Source organism: Arachis hypogaea, chromosome 16 (assembly GCF_003086295.3).
Source record: "Arachis hypogaea cultivar Tifrunner chromosome 16, arahy.Tifrunner.gnm2.J5K5, whole genome shotgun sequence".
Classification (NCBI taxonomy): Eukaryota; Viridiplantae; Streptophyta; class Magnoliopsida; order Fabales; family Fabaceae; genus Arachis; species Arachis hypogaea.
This window is the reverse complement of record NC_092051.1, coordinates 143,906,951-143,926,911: the sequence shown is the minus strand read 5'-3', so window position 1 is coordinate 143,926,911 and position 19,961 is coordinate 143,906,951. Positions and strand designations below refer to the sequence as shown.

Sequence of the window (19,961 nt, the reverse complement as noted above, 5' to 3'; positions counted from 1 at the left end):
ACTGTTCACGAAAATGCGAAAACCCTTACTCATTTAACACTACATTCGGCCACCGATGCAGCGGCTCTTGTTCATTTGATACTATACTCGAGCTATACAGCGTATTGCTTCCGGACAACGACCTAACTTTAGCGCAATAATATCTTTGATTTATGTCATGGGAATTTGACTATATTTTTATGTTGGTTGTCGAAAATTTAACATAACCCTCATCTTTTATTCGAGGTTAAGACCGATTATATATTGTAAGTGTAACATAGACAAAGTTTAACAGCAAGACAACATTAAAATCATTTTAAAATATTAAAAATTTAAATAAAATGATTTAAATATTAAAAAATAACTTTAAAATTTATTCCAAACAGAAGACAAAATACTTTTCTCTTAATTAAAAATGAAAATGAAGCCATCAGGGAGCAGTTCAAGAACAGTACGTGAGGTAACACAAGTACAAAATGTGATAGCATGCTAAAATCATGAAACAAAATGTAAATTAATAATTTAATTTATGGTGGAGCATACATACATGAATTGAATCTACGAGTTGGAAGTTAGAACTCATTGAAAAAGCAAAGCCCCAAATATAAATAAAGCATGCACAATTGCACACACATACATTACGCATTGCTTTCATAATACCGTAATTTGTGGGTTTCTTCCAAAATTTTTTTCTCTCTTTTATTTAATTTGTTGGTAACCTTCTTCTCTTGGCTTTTGTTGTGCTGTCATTATGAATGTGTGATAATGGATTAAGGTTACGTTTTGTATGGATGTGGCTGGATGCGTTGGAAGGCACTTGGCACTATTATCATCAAGCACACAAATAAGAAAATAATAACAATAATACTTTCGAAATTGGACTAGACAGACAAGTTCAATAACCAAATTAATTGAAACATTTGTGAGAGAGTTAGTATTAGTGTGTGTTTGGATTACAATTTGTAAATGGAAGTTTGTATAAAATTGATTTTGTAAATTTGATTTTGATCAAAAGTAAGTTTGTGTTAAAAGTGATTTATATTTGGTAATTTTTGTATCAAAATAGATTATAGTAAAATAAATGTTGTTTGGTTTATACCATTTAAAATTACTTTTAGATAAAAAATTACTAAAATGGACATCAACTTAAATTTTTTTTTATATTATCCTATTATCTTAATTTAGATATTTAAATACATCTTATTAGTTAATTTTATAATAAAATTAATATTTACTTACTAAAATAGAAATAACATATAAAAATAGATAAAATATATTTTTAAATAAAAATAAAAAATATAAATTATATATATATATATTTAATCAAATATGTTACATTTTCTAAGTATTAAATGTTACTTTAGTATTTTTTACATCGTATTCTTATTTTAGTACTCTTAATAATCTTATTCTTAATATTAATTTGGAATCCAACGTTTACGATTTTATTATTATCTATGATTAATTTTTTATCTAAGTTATCTTTTTTAATGGAATCATAATCTATATTATAAAAAATTACACTAAAACATAGTATACGAGAATTACAATTATAAAAGAGAATACTGAAAATAATAAAAAAATTAAATATTTACTTTATAGTGATTGAAACAAATTTAAAAGTTCTTGATGATTTTTTTATATAATATATTTTTAGTATTTTTGGTACTCATTTTTTAGTATGTTATAATTTTTTATTATTATTATTATTTATATTTAATTTTTTGTTTAATTTACTTTACCTAATAGAATTAATAAATTATATTATAAAAAGATAATAACAAGCATAATACACAAAAATCACAATTATAAAAAAGTATAATGTCAAACAAATAGTTAAAAAAATAAAAATAATAAATAATAAAAAATAGAATTCATATAAATAGAAATAACAAGAATTTTATAAATAATACAATAACATATACAAAGGATAAAGTTAATAAAAGGTAAATAAATTGTTAGTATCTATGACTAAAAGCCAGTTAAGAAAACGCAGAAGCTACAAATAGTTGCTTCTTGCAAACGTCGCTTCTGCGTTTATGAGAAAAAAAAATTGCCAAACCAAAAGTTGAAGCTTTCAAAAAATTTAAACGTACTTCTTTCTTTCAAACGAGTTTCCCAAACACACCCTTAGATCAGTTTGGTTTAATTTAAGACCTGATTGCGAACGAAATAGTTAAAAGTTGAAAATACAAGTCAAAACATGGATCATAAAAAAATAAAAATAGAAAATAAAATTTGATTTATTTATAAAATTAGATAAAAAATATTAAAATAAATGCAAAAAATATTTATTTCAAAGCAAGCAAATATTTTTTAGAAATATAAACATACTACTTCATGTATGTATATATAGAAAAAAGTATAGGTAGATAATGAAAATAATAAACAATGTGAACAATAGATATATTGGTTATTCAATTCACTGGATGTGCCGTGTGCGAATGGTTATCATAATATTAAAATTTAAGTAGCTAATTTAAAGTGTAGTGTGTTTTTATTTTATTAGACCAATTTTAAAATTTATTATTTATATTGTTCACAAAAATTATTGTCTACTTAACAAAGTGCATATATTTATTATTTATATTGTTTTTATTTTTGTTATGATCCTACTTTTGCTATTCAAATAATTAATATCATATTTCTAGTATGAGATAATCCGTTGTTAGCTGTAAATATTATTTATTTATTCATTATAGATAGCATTTCATTATTTGCGACAGATGTTATTAAACAACCCGTCGCTACTTTTTTGCCATAGATTAGTGATGGATTTTAATCCTCCACGTTAATTGTTTGCGATACCACTTTTAATAACGGATTTTATCCGTCATTAACACCAATATTTGTCGCTAAACTAAAAAATTCTGTCACTAAAATCTATTGATAATCTAAAATATTCTAGTAATGTTAAATATTATTTTCATCACATTGATACAAATTAATTTTCCTATGGACCTGAGTAATTAAACAACACTTTTGGATATACTTGGAGATTATATATATATGCCATTGATAATAATAATAATAAGATTGAAAAAAAAATCCAAAAAGGCCATTTCATTGTGATGGTAGAAACCTCATGATCAGTGATCGATGTGGCAATAATAATGACATAATGTTGCGGTAATGCATATATATATATATATATATATATATATATATATATATATATATATATATATATATATATAGTGCAAGGAAGGTATTGGCTTCCATGTGAAACGTGATGGACGAATAATATATATGAGGTGCACTCGTCCTTCTTCTTAATGCTTTTTTGAATATTTTATTTTAATCACATCATTTTCCTTTCATCCTTTTTCGGTTTATTAGGTATACCAACCCCCAAAACCTCTTCCTAATAATTCAATTTAAATGTTGGACCACCCTGCTCCCTATAATCTCAATCATCTAAAATATTCAAACACTAAAGGGAACAATGCATGGTGCAAATACTTCAATGATAAATTCTACAAATGAGATGATTTAAACCGAAAATAATAATTGTTGAATACTTACTATTATTAGCATGTATCTTAATACTATATATAAAACTATCAATCATTCGAATTTAATGTTTTAAATAACTTTTTAGATCATGGAAAAAAAAAGTATATGTAAGTATTTGTGATGAACTATTTTTTTTCAAAAGTTTAATTAAGTTTATATAGGAAGACACGTATAAATGATTATATGTTTAACACATTTTCTCAAATAAGTTTTTTTTGTGTTTGCTTGAATTTTTGTATATTTTTTTTATTATTTGTCTTATATATTTTTTTTGAAATAATAAAGATCAAAATTTAGACATATCACATCACGAATCATTTCTTTTTAAAATTTAAGTTTATAAAAAGAGGCACATAAATAGATATATCTCTATTAGTATCGATTATAATGATGGTATGATTATAATTAGATAATAGTAAGAAGTTTATATTATCAATATATTTAATAAATCAATGTATGTGTTTAGTATATGTTAATTAGTCCTGTAGTTGTGTTTTATACTTTAGTAGTATTGTAATAGTTAACAAAAAATAATATATAAATAGACTTAATTACTTTTGTTTCTCATCACCTACCCAAATCAAATTATTGTATTTTGATTTTCCAAGGGTTCTTGAGCTCGTCCTACTTGTTTCAATTTGCATTCATTAGGGTTCTTGAACGATTCATATTTAATTATTTTGTTAATTTTATATAGATTAATTGATATATCTAGGAAGATACATGGTACATATATGTAATCATCATTAATTATAACATAACAAGCAAATGTAATTGACTTCCTAGAAAATAATAGAAACACGCCCTTAATTAGTACCGTAAGCAATATAAAATGTGATAGATGATTAACAAATTAAATTGGACTATAAATTATTATGGATTCCTTTAGAAATATCCATGACTCAATGAGTAAAATTTAAAGGATGGTTTGTCGTTATATTTAGACTAGTATCAATATATATATATATATATATATATATATATATATATATATTATTTCTGTTTCCCACTAGCATATGTTTAATAGCAATGGAACATTCAAATTTCCAAAGCATGTCTAATCTAGTTAAGTGGTCCATTATTGTCACTCCTAGAAAAATAATTTTTAACAGTTATTTATTTTATTTTTAGCAACAATAAAAATAATAATGAATATATTTATTAGTAATTAAATATTAGCTGTTTTATATTTTATTGCAAAAATTTTTTAGCAACAATTATATAATTATTGATAAAAATTTTTTAATATAGCCGCAAAAAATATATAATAACTATTATAACATAAAATAAAAACGACAAAATATACCATTGACTCAAAAATATGATAAAATAATTAGATATTAAATATATATTTTAAAAAAAATTTAATTTTTGATGTAATTTTTTTAATCATTATTAAAAAAATAAGATATTTTTATTTTTAAAATTTGATAATTTTATACCAAATAAATATTTTTTAGTATTTTTTTGAATGACCAAAATGCTTTAAAAAAATAAAATTCTAGAAATAAATTTTTACTCTATTTTTTGTATAAATAATTATCTAAAATTATTTATATCTTTGATTTCACTGAAAAAGTGGAATAATTTATTATTTATTTACTTCAGATGTATAAGTTCTTATTATTCTTTTTATGCAATTTTGATATCATTATTGTTATTACTTGTTTTTATTATTGTAATTTACAAATTTGATTCTCTTCGCTTGTCAAGCAAAATTGTCATGATCGGTAAAGACCAAAACTGACAATTATATGACTAAAGAATGGTCTAAAACAGAATATTATTTGATAAATACTTTTATTGATATTTTCATATTATTGTGGGTAAAAAAACAAGTGTTAAAAAAAATATTAGTTTTGAGTTTTGACAACAAACTAACCTTTAAAAATACTTTGGCTTGTCATCAAGAATACTATTTAAATATTTTTTATTGAACAAAAGCTTATAGTCTGATTTGACTTATTTACTAAACTATCCTTTAAGTTAGAAGTAGTTCAAAAAAGGTGTTTAGTTAAATCTATGAAATCTTATGTTCTCTAAAAAGACTAATAAGGTGGTTAGTATATATGTAGTACGAAAAAAGAGTTTTCATGGAAGCGTTGTAACAAAAAAGTTTGGAACCGTACCATTTGCATAAGTTGCTTATATTTAAGGTATGGTTACAAATAGAAAAAAGTTTGTCTATGTCCACAATTAATAAATCTATTACATATTTAATGATGTTATACGTACGTAGCACAAGTATTTTTAAGTCAAATCAAATTAGCACATACTTAACAAAAAAAATATGTACATATATCATCATTTTTCTTTTTTTTTTCTTTTTCTAACTCTGTAAATTTTGTTAGAAAGTATAAAAAATTATTGATATAGCAAATAAATTTTTATATATAATACAAAAATTTGTAGGCCATTGCTAGCGTGCTGAAAAGATTTTTTTTCTGCTGGTGCTGAAAATATGTGGCAGTTTGAAGTAGAGGACGCGTGGTTTTGTTGCTTCTAAAGTGCCGACATTTGCTGTCCCAAAGCTGATGGTGATCAGTTGGTGATGTATGCATAAAATTTGGTTAGTTGATAATAATGTTACGTTAATGATGCTAATTAAATTATTGGGCCTATTTTTGAAGACCCAGCAAGTGTTGGCAGTTACATTGGAGGGTAGCTTTTTTTCTTGTGTTATTGAACAAAAAAGAAGTGAACATAATATGTGACACTAAAATCCTTTTTTTGCTTAACGTTTTGGACCATAACATTTTTTTTTTGAACATAAACATGAAATTGGATAATGAAAATACTGCTATGGTAATAATAAACAATAGAAATATAAAACCGAAGAAAATAAATAATAACAATAATAATAGTCCTTACTTATCTGTGTTGTTCAAAGCCCATGTTATTGTGTTATGAAATTTTGTTCCATGAATGAAAGAAAATTAATAACTTTTAAGTTTTATTTATCTGAAAAAAAATCTATTTAAATATTTAATTTGTCAAATTTAATAAATTTTAATTTTTAAATTAAATAAATTAAAAATTTTAAACAGTAGTATTTTGAGTTTAAATATAACTGTTGAAAGTCTATGTTAAATCTAAAAACAATGTTTAAATTAAAATTTTTTTAAAAATAAGGTTTTTATAAATTTATTTAAATTAGATATAATTCAAGTTATAAAATTTTAAATTTTGATATTTGCATTAAAGAATTTGTTTAATAATTTAAATGGATATTATTTAATTTTTGGTAAGTAATATTTATTTAATTATTATTTTGTTTGAAGAATAAATAATAGTTTGTAATAATGGTTGGTGTTAAGTCTCACTTAGTTCTAGGAAGAAAAATTTGAACTCTTTCTAAGTTATTATTTTTGTTGTTTAACATCGATAGGGGTGGAAGTGAGCCTTTGTGAGCCGTGGTTGATAAAGTTCAAGCTCGACTCACGAAAATTGTGGTTGGCTTACAGCTGGAGTCGTTAACAATGAAGTCGAATTCTTAAGTTGAAGGTCGACCCACCGAAAGCTCAGGAGCTCACTCGAGTTCACGAGCGGGCTCAAATATACAATAGGAATTTAATCGATAGTTCTATATCAATAAATTATAAGTTATATATTTTAAAGATATTTAAAAAAGAATAATTTTGTATATTATTTATCTTATGGAGCAAGTTTGGCTGACAAGCCCACGATTTTAAACTCAAAATACTACGACTAAATTTTTTAATTTATTTAATTTCAAAATTAAAAATAATTAAACTAAAAGAATTAAATATCTAAACAAATATTCTTTTTTACAAATAAATAAAGATATTAAATTTTTTTATTCCAAAAAAAAAAATTTCAGAACTAAATAACATGGACTTTACAACAACATAGACCAATAAAAAACATCTTCTCTCTTTGTATCCTAAATTCTTAATTTTAGAGCTATCTTCTCCCTTTTTTTTAAATTATTATTATTATTATTATTATTATTATTATTTATTTTCTTTGATTTTATATTTTTATTGGTTATTACTACTATAATATTTTCATGATTTAATTTTGGGTTCATGTCCAAAAACATATTTAAAGGCCCAAAACATCAAACAAAAATTGTCACTGTGATATATATCATATTTATTTTATTTTTGTTCCATAACATAACAAAAAGAATGAGATCAAATATTTATTGGATCCACAAAAATAGGCCCAATAACATAATTGACATCATTAACACAAGATTATTATCTCCTAACCAAATTTTCAGCATACATCACTATCAACTTTAACGCAAAAATTGTCGGCACTTGGGAGACATCAGTGCCACGCGTCCTTTCCTTCTCTTTGCCACACATTTTCAGCACCGGCAGAAAAAAATTCTCTTAAGCACCGTAGCACTGCCCAAATTTGTATACATAATACAAATTAAACTTATCAATATAGTATAAAAAAAAATTTTATAGCACAAAAATTTTTGCATATACCCTATGAATTTTTGTGTATTTTATTGGTTGTGTGATTCAATGTTTTAGACATGCGGTTTTTCAAAAAATTTTGTGATGTGTGAAAAAATTTTCTATGCTGTCCACCAAAATATCTGTATTAGACATATTTTATTAGTTTGGTCTCATTATTTATTTCTTCAAAAATTTCTACTAAAATTTCTGTGGTGCGCTAAATTTTTATTGATGTGTACTAAAATTTCTGTCTTGTACGTATTTTGTTGATTGGATATCAATATTTTAAACATGTGATATTTTAAAAATTTTTATATTGTACATTAAAATTAAAATTTATGTGCATACTCTAATTTTATAAACATATATAGAGAAAGAAGAAGACAATAATAACGAGGATGATAATAATGAACGAGGATGAAGAGGAGAAAGAATAAGAAAAAAAATAAATAAAAGAAGAAGACAATGACGTTGAAAAAAAATAAAAGAAGAAAAAAATAACAATAATGACAATAATCGTATATATAACAAGTGGACTTAATTGGACTTGGTTTGAAAATTGATTGGCTGCCTAACTTTATTGTTATATATTATTAAAATCTAATTGCTTAAGTTAATAGCTAAATTGATGTGGTAACTTCTTGAAGGTATTTCTTAATTTATTTTATTTGATTTATTTAACTATATTAATTAATTAATTAATTATTTAATTTGATTTGATTAAAATAAATATTAAATTATTTAATATTTTATTTAACTATATTAATTATATGATTTGACTGAAATAAATAAATTTATTTTATTTTATTTTGTGTTAATTTTTTATTTTATATATTTTAATTAATAATTTATAAAAGTGTTATAATTATTTATTTATTTCATTTTATTCAAATAAATACAAATTATTTAATATTTTATTTGATTAAAATAAATAAATTAATTTTTTTAATTTGAATTATTTTATTTTATCTGATGTATTTTGATTAATAATTTTTTAAAATATTATAATTTTTACATACCATATTTATAAGATATTATTTATTTATTTATTTATTTTATTGAGTCAAATAAATTATAATTAATTTATTATATTAGTTATTTAATTTAATTAATTTAAATATATTTTATTTGATTCAATTTATTGTCATGTTAATATTTAAATCATTATTTATCAAAAGTTTTTTTTCATTTTTTATTTAATTTTAAATTTTATATTTTTGTTCATTATTTATATTTTTTATTTTAATATCAAATCTAATATTTTTATTAATATTTTTTTTGTAATTTATTGTCTAATAGTTATATATGTCCATTATTAATTATACGATCGTGAATAAATTTTCATAAGATTAAAAATTAGGCGTTGACTGTTTATAGGAAAATGTTTAAAAATAAGATTTATGAAAAAATAGTTTTATCAATATTTTTCCTTAAAAAACATTTAATTAAAAAGCGCCATTATTAGATATAAAAAAGATCATGTTATATGTGACTAAGGTTTTTTTGTCCATTAGATAGAGTTAGGCAAAGGATAATAAGGGAAATTAATAACATTCTCCTTTTCTATATATAATAAAAGAGTGAAAAAAAAAAGAACAATAGTCTTGTCATGCAAACTCAGAGCAACAAAAAGTGATGCTCATCAAAATTTGATCTCACTAACTTAAGTCACACAAAAAGAACAACAATTTTCTATGAGATACCATCATCATATCAATGGAGATTATCAACAACAACAATAACAATGGAATTTCAAGGAGTAATAGCTCCAACACATGGAGGAACAATAGCATGGATGTTTTCTCTTCGTCCGAACGGCGCGAAGACGACGAAGAAGCTCTCAAATGGGCGGCAATTGAGAGGCTTCCGACGTATTTGCGCATTCGGAGAAGCATGATAAACAATTCGGAGGTTGACATCAAGCACATGGGATTAACGGAGAGGAAGATTCTTCTTGAGAGGCTTGTCAAGATTGCTGAAGAAGATAATGAGAAGTTCTTGTTGAAACTAAGAGAAAGGATGGAAAGGTGAGGGGTATATTAGTCTTTTCACACCACATTACAACACTTTGATGCATAAGTCTTGTTGGATTCCGACCACTCCACTCACCATTATTTTTATGTTAACTATTATTTTGCCGGCTATGTTTGGTGACTGTATTTTAAATTTTTAATAGAGATCAAAGAAATATATATGATGGAAAAACATTAAAAACATGTGTCTCCTTAATTATTACTTGTCTTGTTATTTTTCTTTTTTTTTTATATATTTACACAAAGAAAAATAGATAAAAAAATATTAGGTGACCAATATATATTATATTTACTTCAATTTGTTGAACTAAATGTAAAACAGAGTTGGACTTGATATTCCAACAATTGAAGTGAGGTTCGAGCACATAAATGTGGAAGCACAAGTTTATGTTGGAAGAAGAGCATTGCCTACACTATTCAACTTCTATGTGAATGTTTTAGAGGTAATTCAATTAATTAATTAATTCATCTTCAAAATACCATAGAAAAAATAAATAATTAAATGGTCACATTTTATTTAATTTTATATTTTGATAAAGGGGTTCTTCAATTATCTCCACATTATTCCAAGTCCAAAGAAGCCTTTACACATCCTTCAGAATGTTAGTGGAATCATAAGGCCCAGAAGGTGAATGATTATTTTATTATTATTATTTTCTTTTGTTCTCTTTCTATTAATATAAAACTTTATTTATTTATTATTTTGTTGCTGGTATAATGATGAGGTTTGTTTTGTAGAATGACTCTGTTGTTGGGACCCCCAAGCTCAGGGAAGACCACATTGCTATTAGCCTTAGCTGGAAAACTTGGTAAAGATTTAAAAGTAAGCAAATCAATCAAATTTTGCTTCATAAATTGTAGGCCATATAGTTCCTTTTAAATTTTAGTAATTAAATTATTACACAAGGTTAATAAAAAAAGGGATAATAATTGGGTTAGTTATGATGATGAAAAAATCAGAAATCAGGGAGAGTAACATACAATGGGCATGGGGTAGAAGAGTTTGTGGCACAGAGAAGTTCAGCGTATATTGGGCAACATGATAACCACATTGGTGAAATGACTGTTAGAGAAACCCTTGCTTTCTCTGCTAGATGCCAAGGGGTTGGACACAACTATGGTATGTTACCTTTACTCAACTATTCTAACTTCTTAAGCTTTTCTATTTTCTTATTATTATATTATGAGTAATGCTACATGATTGGTAAATATTATTATTTTTTTGTCAGTATTTAGTTAGCAATAATTTATACTTATATTTACAAAAGTTTTATATACAAAAAACATATAATTTGTATTTAAATTTATCAGAATTTATACACATAAATCAATACAATTTGCACTTATATTTTTCAAAATATGTGTTAAAAGACAATTTAATATTTATATTAGTCAAAAATTAATAAAAAATACTAAAAGCTGCTAACCTTCAATAATTTTTCTTATATTATTTCTAATGCAAGAGATTGGGTTGTACTTTTAGAAAGAAAATCCATTGGAGAGCAAGTTTGATTATGCTCAAAAGATAATTAATCGTCTATTTAAATAATAATGATTTTTTTTAGAAAATTATAAAATAATAAAATAAAGAGTTAGTTATTATTGAATTTGTAAATTTTTATTATATATAAATTTTACTATTTTAATTCAATAATGATTAAACTATAATTTTTTTTATTTTTTAATTTTGTCATTTACCTCACTTTGGAGTAATTTGATCTAGAGAAAGCAATAACAAACAAACAAAAATCCTATTAACTAAGTTTAAGGGTTGGACGACAAAATTATGGTTAAGAAAGAAAAATGCTATATGAGACTAGATTCAAAGACTAATTATGGTTGGTTACTTAGCTTTCACTGTTAAAACTTTCAAGGTTTTTTTTTTATACTTTTCTAATATAAAGTGAAACGCTATGACATTGAAAATATATTCCAATAGAAGATTTTTACTTTAAAATAAAGTTAATTTTTATATAATAATTTTATGTAGACATCTCCTGGTAAATTATGAATATAAAAAATAACTAATATTTAAATTTACGGTTTAGAAAATCATCTAACATGTAATTTAATTGGATAAAAATATAAAATTTGTTAGACTAAGTTTTAAATTCTAAAATTTTTTATACTGTTATTACATCAAAATTAAATTTATATAAATATTTTTAAAATACAAAAAATATTCTAGGAATCAGCACACTCCCTTTTTTAAGCATCAATACGATGTTGGCTTGGTAGTAGAATAGAAGCACGTTAAATTCCTATATCTATTAATAAAATTTCAAAAATAATATTCGTACATTAAAATTAATTACTAAAATCAATTATTAATGTATTTGTGTATAAATATATGTATAATTTAATTTATTTCAATGTATATTTATATTCCAACATATATTTTATACTTAATATTTTGGTGACTATTTTAGTATAGCATAATCCTAAAATTTTTGGGTTTCTCTGATTTATAGAGATGCTGATTGAACTTTTGAGAAGGGAGAAGGAAGCCAAAATTAAACCAGACACTGACGTTGATGCTTATATGAAGGTGAGAAATAATAACACTCTAATATTGTGTGAAAGATGCATTATTATTTCATTACATGTGATTTGATCAAAGCTTTGCAGGCAGCAGCACTAGAAGGACAACAAACTAGTGTGGTCACTGACTACATTCTTAAGGTATAACATCATCATAATCCAACCACATTATTCAATAAATTAAGGGAATGTAATGATTCTATGTTTTTTATGATTCTAATGGTGCAGATCTTAGGGCTTGAAGTTTGTGCTGACATTATGGTAGGAGATGGAATGATAAGAGGAATTTCAGGAGGTCAGAAAAAGAGAGTCACTACAGGTAATTCTTATTAAAAAAAAATTATAGACTAAATTTTCACTATTTTAATTTTTTAAATTTAAAATTATCTGTACTGAATCCTGAAATTTAATTTTCGACACGATATTAATTTCTAAACTTTTTTTAATACTGAATCAACGAATTAAGTGCTGAATTGACTTTAACTTGTCATGCTGGACACATGGCTAAACAATATAGTTTTTTTTTTGAATCAAAATAAGCTCAACACACTAATGTAGAGCAAACGAAATAAACAACAAAGTACTACATAGAAGACATAAATCCTTGTAACTTCCGGCAATGCCATCAACCATCCAAAGGATCACTCTCGATCCATTCGTTGTAACTCAGAATCGTCTTCCTTATTACGAACTCAACACCTGTTTCCTGATTATTGAAAATGCTAGCATTGCGTTCCACCCAAATGTTCCAAATAACTGCAAAGAACCCCAACAACCATTTCTTCTGATCTTATTTCCGCTTATGTCTACCGGTCCACCTCTCAAACAGTTCCTTTATGGTTCCAGAAATAGGCCAAACTTCTTCAAAAGACCTCAGCCAACTGCACCACACCTGCCATTTTAATTCACATTGAAGAAATAAATGCTCCACCGACTCTATCTCCTTCTTACATAGTACACAGAGATTATCACTGGGTCTAATAACGCCTAGTCTACTCAACCTCTCCTTAGTATTCACTCTACCAATAAGCACAAACTACCCAAACAGTTCAATTCTCGGCGGTACCACTCATTTCCAGACTGAACTAGTAAAACTGTAGCTCGTTATCTCATTCGACAGAGTCTCCGCTTGTAGGACCTACACAACAGACTTGGTAGAAAAAACCCCTTTACTATCAAACTTCCACACCATATTATCATCTTTCCCATCTAACAACTTCACCGGTCTTAGCCGCTCATGAAGTTGGTGGACAAGTTCTAGCTCCCATTGGAACAACTCTCTTCGTCACTGGAAGTTCCATATCCACTCAAGCTCATCCCAAAATCCACAATCCCCTATCATTGATCCTTGCTGATTCGAAATAGAAAAGAGTCTATATGATCCACAATCACAACGTTGTTCCGTTTTGGTATGCAAAAACGAGGAGAGGAAGAAGAGTTTATATGATGTGCATAATTATTAAATCTCTCTTCATTCTCCAAAACGACCTCGTTTTTGCCTTATCTAAGAACTAAAACGAAAAGACGTTATTTAATCATATGTCTAGGATGGCAAGTCAGAGCTAGTTTAACATTATATTTATTGATTCAACCTACCTAGAGTTAGATCAATATAGTGAATTTTGAATATGAAAGATTAAAATGGTGAAAGTTGTGAATACAGGACTAGTACGGCGATTTAGTCAAATTATATAATTTGAAACATTGCCTACAATAATTTTTATTGATAATAATTAAATTTTTATCTTATGGATATTGAAGGAGAAATGCTTGTTGGACCTATAAAAGTGTTGTTCATGGATGAAATATCAACTGGTTTGGATAGTTCGACAACTTTTCAGATAATGAATTCGATTCGGGAATCGATTCATATTCTGAACGGAACAGCACTTGTGTCTTTGTTACAGCCAGCACCAGAAACTTATGAATTGTTTGATGATATAATACTTCTAACGGATGGACAAATTGTGTATCAAGGGCCAAGACAAAATGTGCTTGAGTTCTTTGAATCAATGGGATTCAAGTGTCCTCAAAGAAAAGGAGTTGCTGATTTCTTACAAGAGGTGACATCAAGAAAAGATCAATGGCAATATTGGGCTCTCAAGGATGAACCATACAACTTTGTAACTGTCAAGGATTTTGCTGAAGGCTTCCAATTATTCCACATTGGTCAAAAGCTTGGAGATGAATTGGCCATTCCTTTTGACAAGTCAAAGAGCCATCCAAGTGCATTGACCACAAAAAAGTATGGTGTAAACAAGAAAGAGTTTCTCAAGGCTTGTGCTAGCAGAGAATTCTTGCTTATGAAACGAAATTCCTTTGTCTACATCTTCAAAGCCATACAAGTAAGTTCAAACATGATTCAAAACTTGCATTGACCCTTTTTTATTTTGATCCTTATGCAAGTATTGTTGTTTGTTTCCAGTTAGTTTATTTAGCAGTCATGACAACAACACTATTTCTAAGACCAAAGATGCACCGAGATTCTGTGTTGGATGGAGGAACTTACTTGGGTGCACTTTTCTTCACAATCACAGTGGCAATGTTCAATGGAATTGCAGAACTAAACATGACCATAATGAAACTCCCTGTGTTCTACAAGCAAAGGGACCTTCTCTTCTACCCTGCATGGGCCTATTCTATTCCTCCATGGATTCTCAAGATTCCAATTACACTTGTTGAAGTTTTCCTTTGGGAAGCAATTTGTTACTATTCTATTGGTTTTGATCCAAATTTTGGAAGGCAAGTGGTACCAACATTAGTTACAAAATATGCTCATTGTTTTGGAGTCTGATTGAGAATGAAATATGTTATTGGCAGGGTTTTGAAACAGTTCTTGGTAATCTTCTGCATCAATCAGATGGCGTCTTCGCTGTTTCGGTTGATGGCAGGACTTGGAAGGGATGTTATAGTTGCTAACACTGTTGGTTCATTTGCATTGCTCATAGTTTTGGTCTTGGGAGGATTTGTCATTTCAAGAGGTACAACAATCTTAATGAACCTATAAAACAAAAATAATATAATGTATATACTCAAATCTATTGTTTTGTGGCAGAGGATGTGCACAAATGGTTCTTATGGGGCTACTGGTCCTCACCACTGATGTATGCCCAGAATGCCATTGCTGTTAATGAGTTTCTTGGCCATAGTTGGAGAAAGGTAACAATACCCTTTTGCTTCTAACATTGAAAAGACTCTTAGAATGTTAATATAATATAATGTGCTTTTCTTTGTTTTGTTATTTTGAATGTTGTAGGTTCTTCCTGGTACCAATGAAACTCTGGGAGTACTGGTACTCAAATCTCGTGGACTATTCACAGAATCCTATTGGTTTTGGTTAGGAATAGGAGCTTTGATTGGTTATGTTTTCCTCTTCAATTTTCTCTTCACCTTGGCTTTGCAATACCTCAGTCGTAAGTACCATCCTCATTTCCTTTTTTTTCTTTCTGTGATCTATTTTCTTTGATTTCTAAACAATCCATATTTGCAGCACTGAGAAAGAATCAAGCAGGATTGTCCCAAGAGAAATTGCTTGAGAGAAATGCTTCCACTCGCGAAGAGGTCGTTCAATTATCGACACGAAAAAGCTCCACCGGTTAGTCATTGAGGTCCAAGTTGTAGTTTCTCTTTAAATGCACTCACTTTGCATCTTATATCAGGCCGATACGATGTAAAATGAGTCCTTCAAACATTCTTTTTTCTTTCATGTAAGTTTGGTATTCAAAGTTCAAAGCATAACATAGTGACTATGATGACAAGACAGAAGCTAAGGTTATAGAAGAAGCAAGCATTTCATCCAGGTCACTTTCTGGAAGAGTTGGTGATTATAATAATAATAATAATAGTAATGGCAGAAGTGGAAGGAGGGGCATGGTTCTTCCCTTTCAACCTCTTTCCCTAACTTTTGATGAGATAAGATATTCTGTAGACATGCCACAGGTACCAAAACAGATTAATTTATGACATTATATCTCATTTGGCCTAATGAAAATTAAAATCATTGCTATATTGATGGTTGTAGGAAATGAAAAATCAAGGGATTTTCGAAGATCGTCTAGAACTTTTGAAGGGTGTTAGCGGCGCTTTTAGGCCAGGAGTACTAACAGCTTTGATGGGTGTAAGTGGAGCCGGCAAGACTACTCTGATGGATGTTTTGGCCGGAAGGAAAACCGGTGGATATATAGAAGGAAGCATCACAATCTCTGGTTATCCTAAGAATCAAGAAACGTTTGCTCGAATATCCGGATACTGCGAACAATTTGATATCCACTCACCTTATGTGACAGTCTATGAATCTTTGATGTATTCAGCATGGCTTCGTTTACCCCAAGAAGTTGATCCTTCAACAAGAAAGGTAAAAATAACTCTGTTTTCTAAATTACAGGTATGGCTGCTTAGAATCTGAACTCAACTGCATGATATTTAGATGTTCATTGAGGAAGTTATGGAGCTTGTGGAGCTTAACTCATTGAGAGAAGCACTTGTTGGATTGCCGGGGGAGACAGGACTTTCGACCGAGCAAAGAAAACGGCTAACAATTGCAGTTGAGCTTGTAGCCAACCCATCAATAATATTCATGGATGAACCAACCTCTGGCCTTGATGCCAGAGCAGCTGCAATTGTAATGAGAACTGTGAGGAACACGGTCGACACAGGCCGGACCGTGGTTTGCACCATTCACCAGCCTAGTATTGACATATTTGATGCCTTTGATGAGGTAACAATAATTCTACCCAATTACAACTCAAATATAGTTCTACTTTTTGTGTACTAAGTTCTTCAATGTTCATGTTTTCAGCTGTTACTCTTAAAATTGGGAGGGGAACAAATATATGCCGGCCCATTAGGCCGCCATTGCTCACAATTGATTCAATACTTTGAGGGTATTGAAGGAGTTCCTAAGATCAAAGATGGTTATAACCCTGCAACATGGATGTTGGAAGTTACATCAGCAGTAACAGAAGCAAATCTTAATGTCAACTTCACTAATGTGTACAGAAGCTCAGAACTACACCGGTTAGACTTACATCTTGAACCGTTATATCTTACAACATTAGTTTGTTTCGTTAACTAATACTTTGAATTGTTCAGGAGAAATAAACAACTGATCCAAGAACTTAGTATACCTGTACAAGGTTCAAGAGATCTATACTTTGATACTCAGTATTCACAGAACTTTCTAACACAATGCAAAGCATGCCTATGGAAACAACATTTATCATATTGGAGGAACACATCCTATACAGCAGTTAGACTGCTATTCACAGCAATTATAGCTCTAGTGTTTGGGGTCATCTTTTGGGACATTGGCTTCAAAAGGTGTGTTAAAAGGAACACTAAACTAGCAACTTGATATTTCAGAATTGTACTTACACATGAAAATGACAGGAGAAAGGAGCAAGATCTTTTCAATGCAATGGGATCAATGTATGCTGCTGTTACTTTCATTGGGGTGCAAAATGGTGCCTCAGTGCAACCTATGATAGCAGTTGAGAGAACAGTGTTCTACAGAGAAAGAGCTGCTGGAATGTATTCAGCTTTGCCATATGCTCTTGCACAGGTATATACTAATACTACCCCCATCCTTAGTTATTAAGGTTCTAAAAACCGAACCGGTCATTGAATCGGTCAAATTAGAGTTCAATGAAAATTCGAACCAAATTTTATCTTCAATTTGAACTGGTCTAGTAGCTAGTTCTTGGTTAACCGAATAGAACTGGCTGATTCAGTCCGATTTTCAGAAGCATGGTAAATATGTTATGATTTGGATGATGTATAATTTTTGTTTTCAGGTTATTATTGAACTTCCGCATATCTTGGTTGAGGCACTTGTTTATGGGGTTATAGTGTATGCAATGATGGGGTTTGATTGGACAGCATCAAAGTTCTTGTGGTATCTATTCTTCATGTACTTCACATTCTTATATTACACCTTTTATGGGATGATGACAATGGCGATAAGTCCCAACCCACATGTTGCCGGTATATTGTCCGGTGGATTCTATGCAATATGGAGCCTTTTCTCAGGCTTCATCATTCCCTTATCGGTAAGTTATCATAATAAGTTACGTACACTTTTTAATCAAGGAAAATACGAATAAATTGGTGACTTTTTAACTCGAAAATAAATATATCTTTTTGACTAATTGAAAATATAAAAATTTCTCCCACTTTTAAAATACAAAACATAAAAAAGTTTTATTTATCTTCATATATTTTGGAGGAAAAAATTTACCTATCTTACGTTTTAAAAAATAATTAATGTTTTTATATTTTCAGTTAGTTAAAAATTTATTTATTTTCGAACTAAAAGTAAAAAATCTATTTATTTTTTTTTATTTTTTATCTCACTACAAGAAAAATAACTTTTAGAATTTAGTAGTTATTTATTTTGTCTTTATATTATTAGTAATTAAGCCATTTTGTTCAAAAAAATTAGTGACAATTGTAATAATTTTAGGTTAAAAAAAATAATTGTCAACAAAAATCTATAACTTGTTATTCTAACCTATAATAATAATAATAATAATAATAATAATAATAATAATTGTTAAAAAATAGTATAATTAACAATTTATGGTGAATTGAAAAAATGTTAAAATGACAGAGAATACCCATATGGTGGAAGTGGTGCTATTGGATATGCCCTGTTGCATGGACACTGAATGGATTGGTGACTTCACAATATGGAGACAACATGGACAAACTTGAAAATGGTCAAAGGATTAAGGATTTTGTGGAGAGTTACTTTGGATTTCACCATGACTTTCTTGGAGTTGTTGCAATTGTGGTGGCTGCTTTCTCACTCTTATTTGCACTCATTTTTGCATTTGGCATCAAAGTATTCAACTTCCAAAAAAGATGATCAAATTGTATATGTGCTCTTTAATTAATTGTTTCTAAAAACAATTTATAGAAAATCAAACACACCAGCATTATATAGCATTGTATATTGGTTGACAAAATTTATTGCTCCAATTCCATATCCTAGGTTTTCTTTTCTTTGCAATCATGTGGGTTTTCAATTGTACTAAAACCCAAGGGGGAAAAAATAGTTACACTTACAATAGCAATGGAATTAGAAAATATATATATACATTACAAGATATATTTTTATTTTAGTCTTTTGCAATCAAATTGTACTAGCATGTATCAATTTACTCTTCTTGTTGGATAAAATTTTATCAAATTTAAGGTAATTTGATTTTGATATCGATCATGTGAAAGAGTATATTCTTTATGTAATGTTATCTATTTTTTCTTTTAATATTTAAAATTCACTACTACTTCAATAATAGTCATCATATGTATAAAAAAAAAAAACATTATTAGTCAATGCCAAATATTACTTTACTCTATTATTTCATTAATCTTATTTTGACGAGAAAATAATGTTGTTTTAACATGTATACCAATTTTCTCAAAAAATCATAATAAAACTTTACAATGAGAGATC

The 19,961-nt window shown here is 27.7% G+C and overlaps 1 protein-coding gene across 1 annotated transcript; it reads left to right on the top strand.

The window, feature by feature from the left end:
- The first annotated feature begins 9,443 nt into the window (after positions 1 to 9,443).
- On the top strand, positions 9,444 to 19,642 carry LOC112697454 (pleiotropic drug resistance protein 1). The gene is made up of 22 exons (XM_025750637.3): positions 9,444 to 9,958; positions 10,287 to 10,407; positions 10,504 to 10,592; positions 10,703 to 10,787; positions 10,925 to 11,084; positions 12,436 to 12,512; positions 12,593 to 12,646; positions 12,734 to 12,824; positions 14,267 to 14,850; positions 14,931 to 15,247; positions 15,326 to 15,486; positions 15,561 to 15,664; positions 15,762 to 15,918; positions 15,996 to 16,100; positions 16,269 to 16,444; positions 16,527 to 16,859; positions 16,932 to 17,222; positions 17,304 to 17,521; positions 17,597 to 17,824; positions 17,894 to 18,065; positions 18,298 to 18,552; positions 19,113 to 19,642. Exons 1-22 carry the CDS (start codon positions 9,648 to 9,650, stop codon positions 19,368 to 19,370), a joined length of 4,347 nt encoding a protein of 1,448 aa, XP_025606422.1. The 5' UTR covers positions 9,444 to 9,647; the 3' UTR covers positions 19,371 to 19,642.
- Positions 19,643 to 19,961: the final 319 nt, after the last annotated feature.

Excerpts from the sequence above, each read along its gene's own strand:
- LOC112697454 (XM_025750637.3), top strand. The coding sequence starts at position 9,648 with ATGGAGATTATCAACAACAACAATAACAATGGAATTTCAAGGAGTAAT. Across the intron at positions 17,223-17,303 it reads TATTTGATGCCTTTGATGAG|CTGTTACTCTTAAAATTGGG; the intron begins GTAACAATAATT and ends TCATGTTTTCAG. Across the intron at positions 17,522-17,596 it reads AGAAGCTCAGAACTACACCG|GAGAAATAAACAACTGATCC; the intron begins GTTAGACTTACA and ends TGAATTGTTCAG.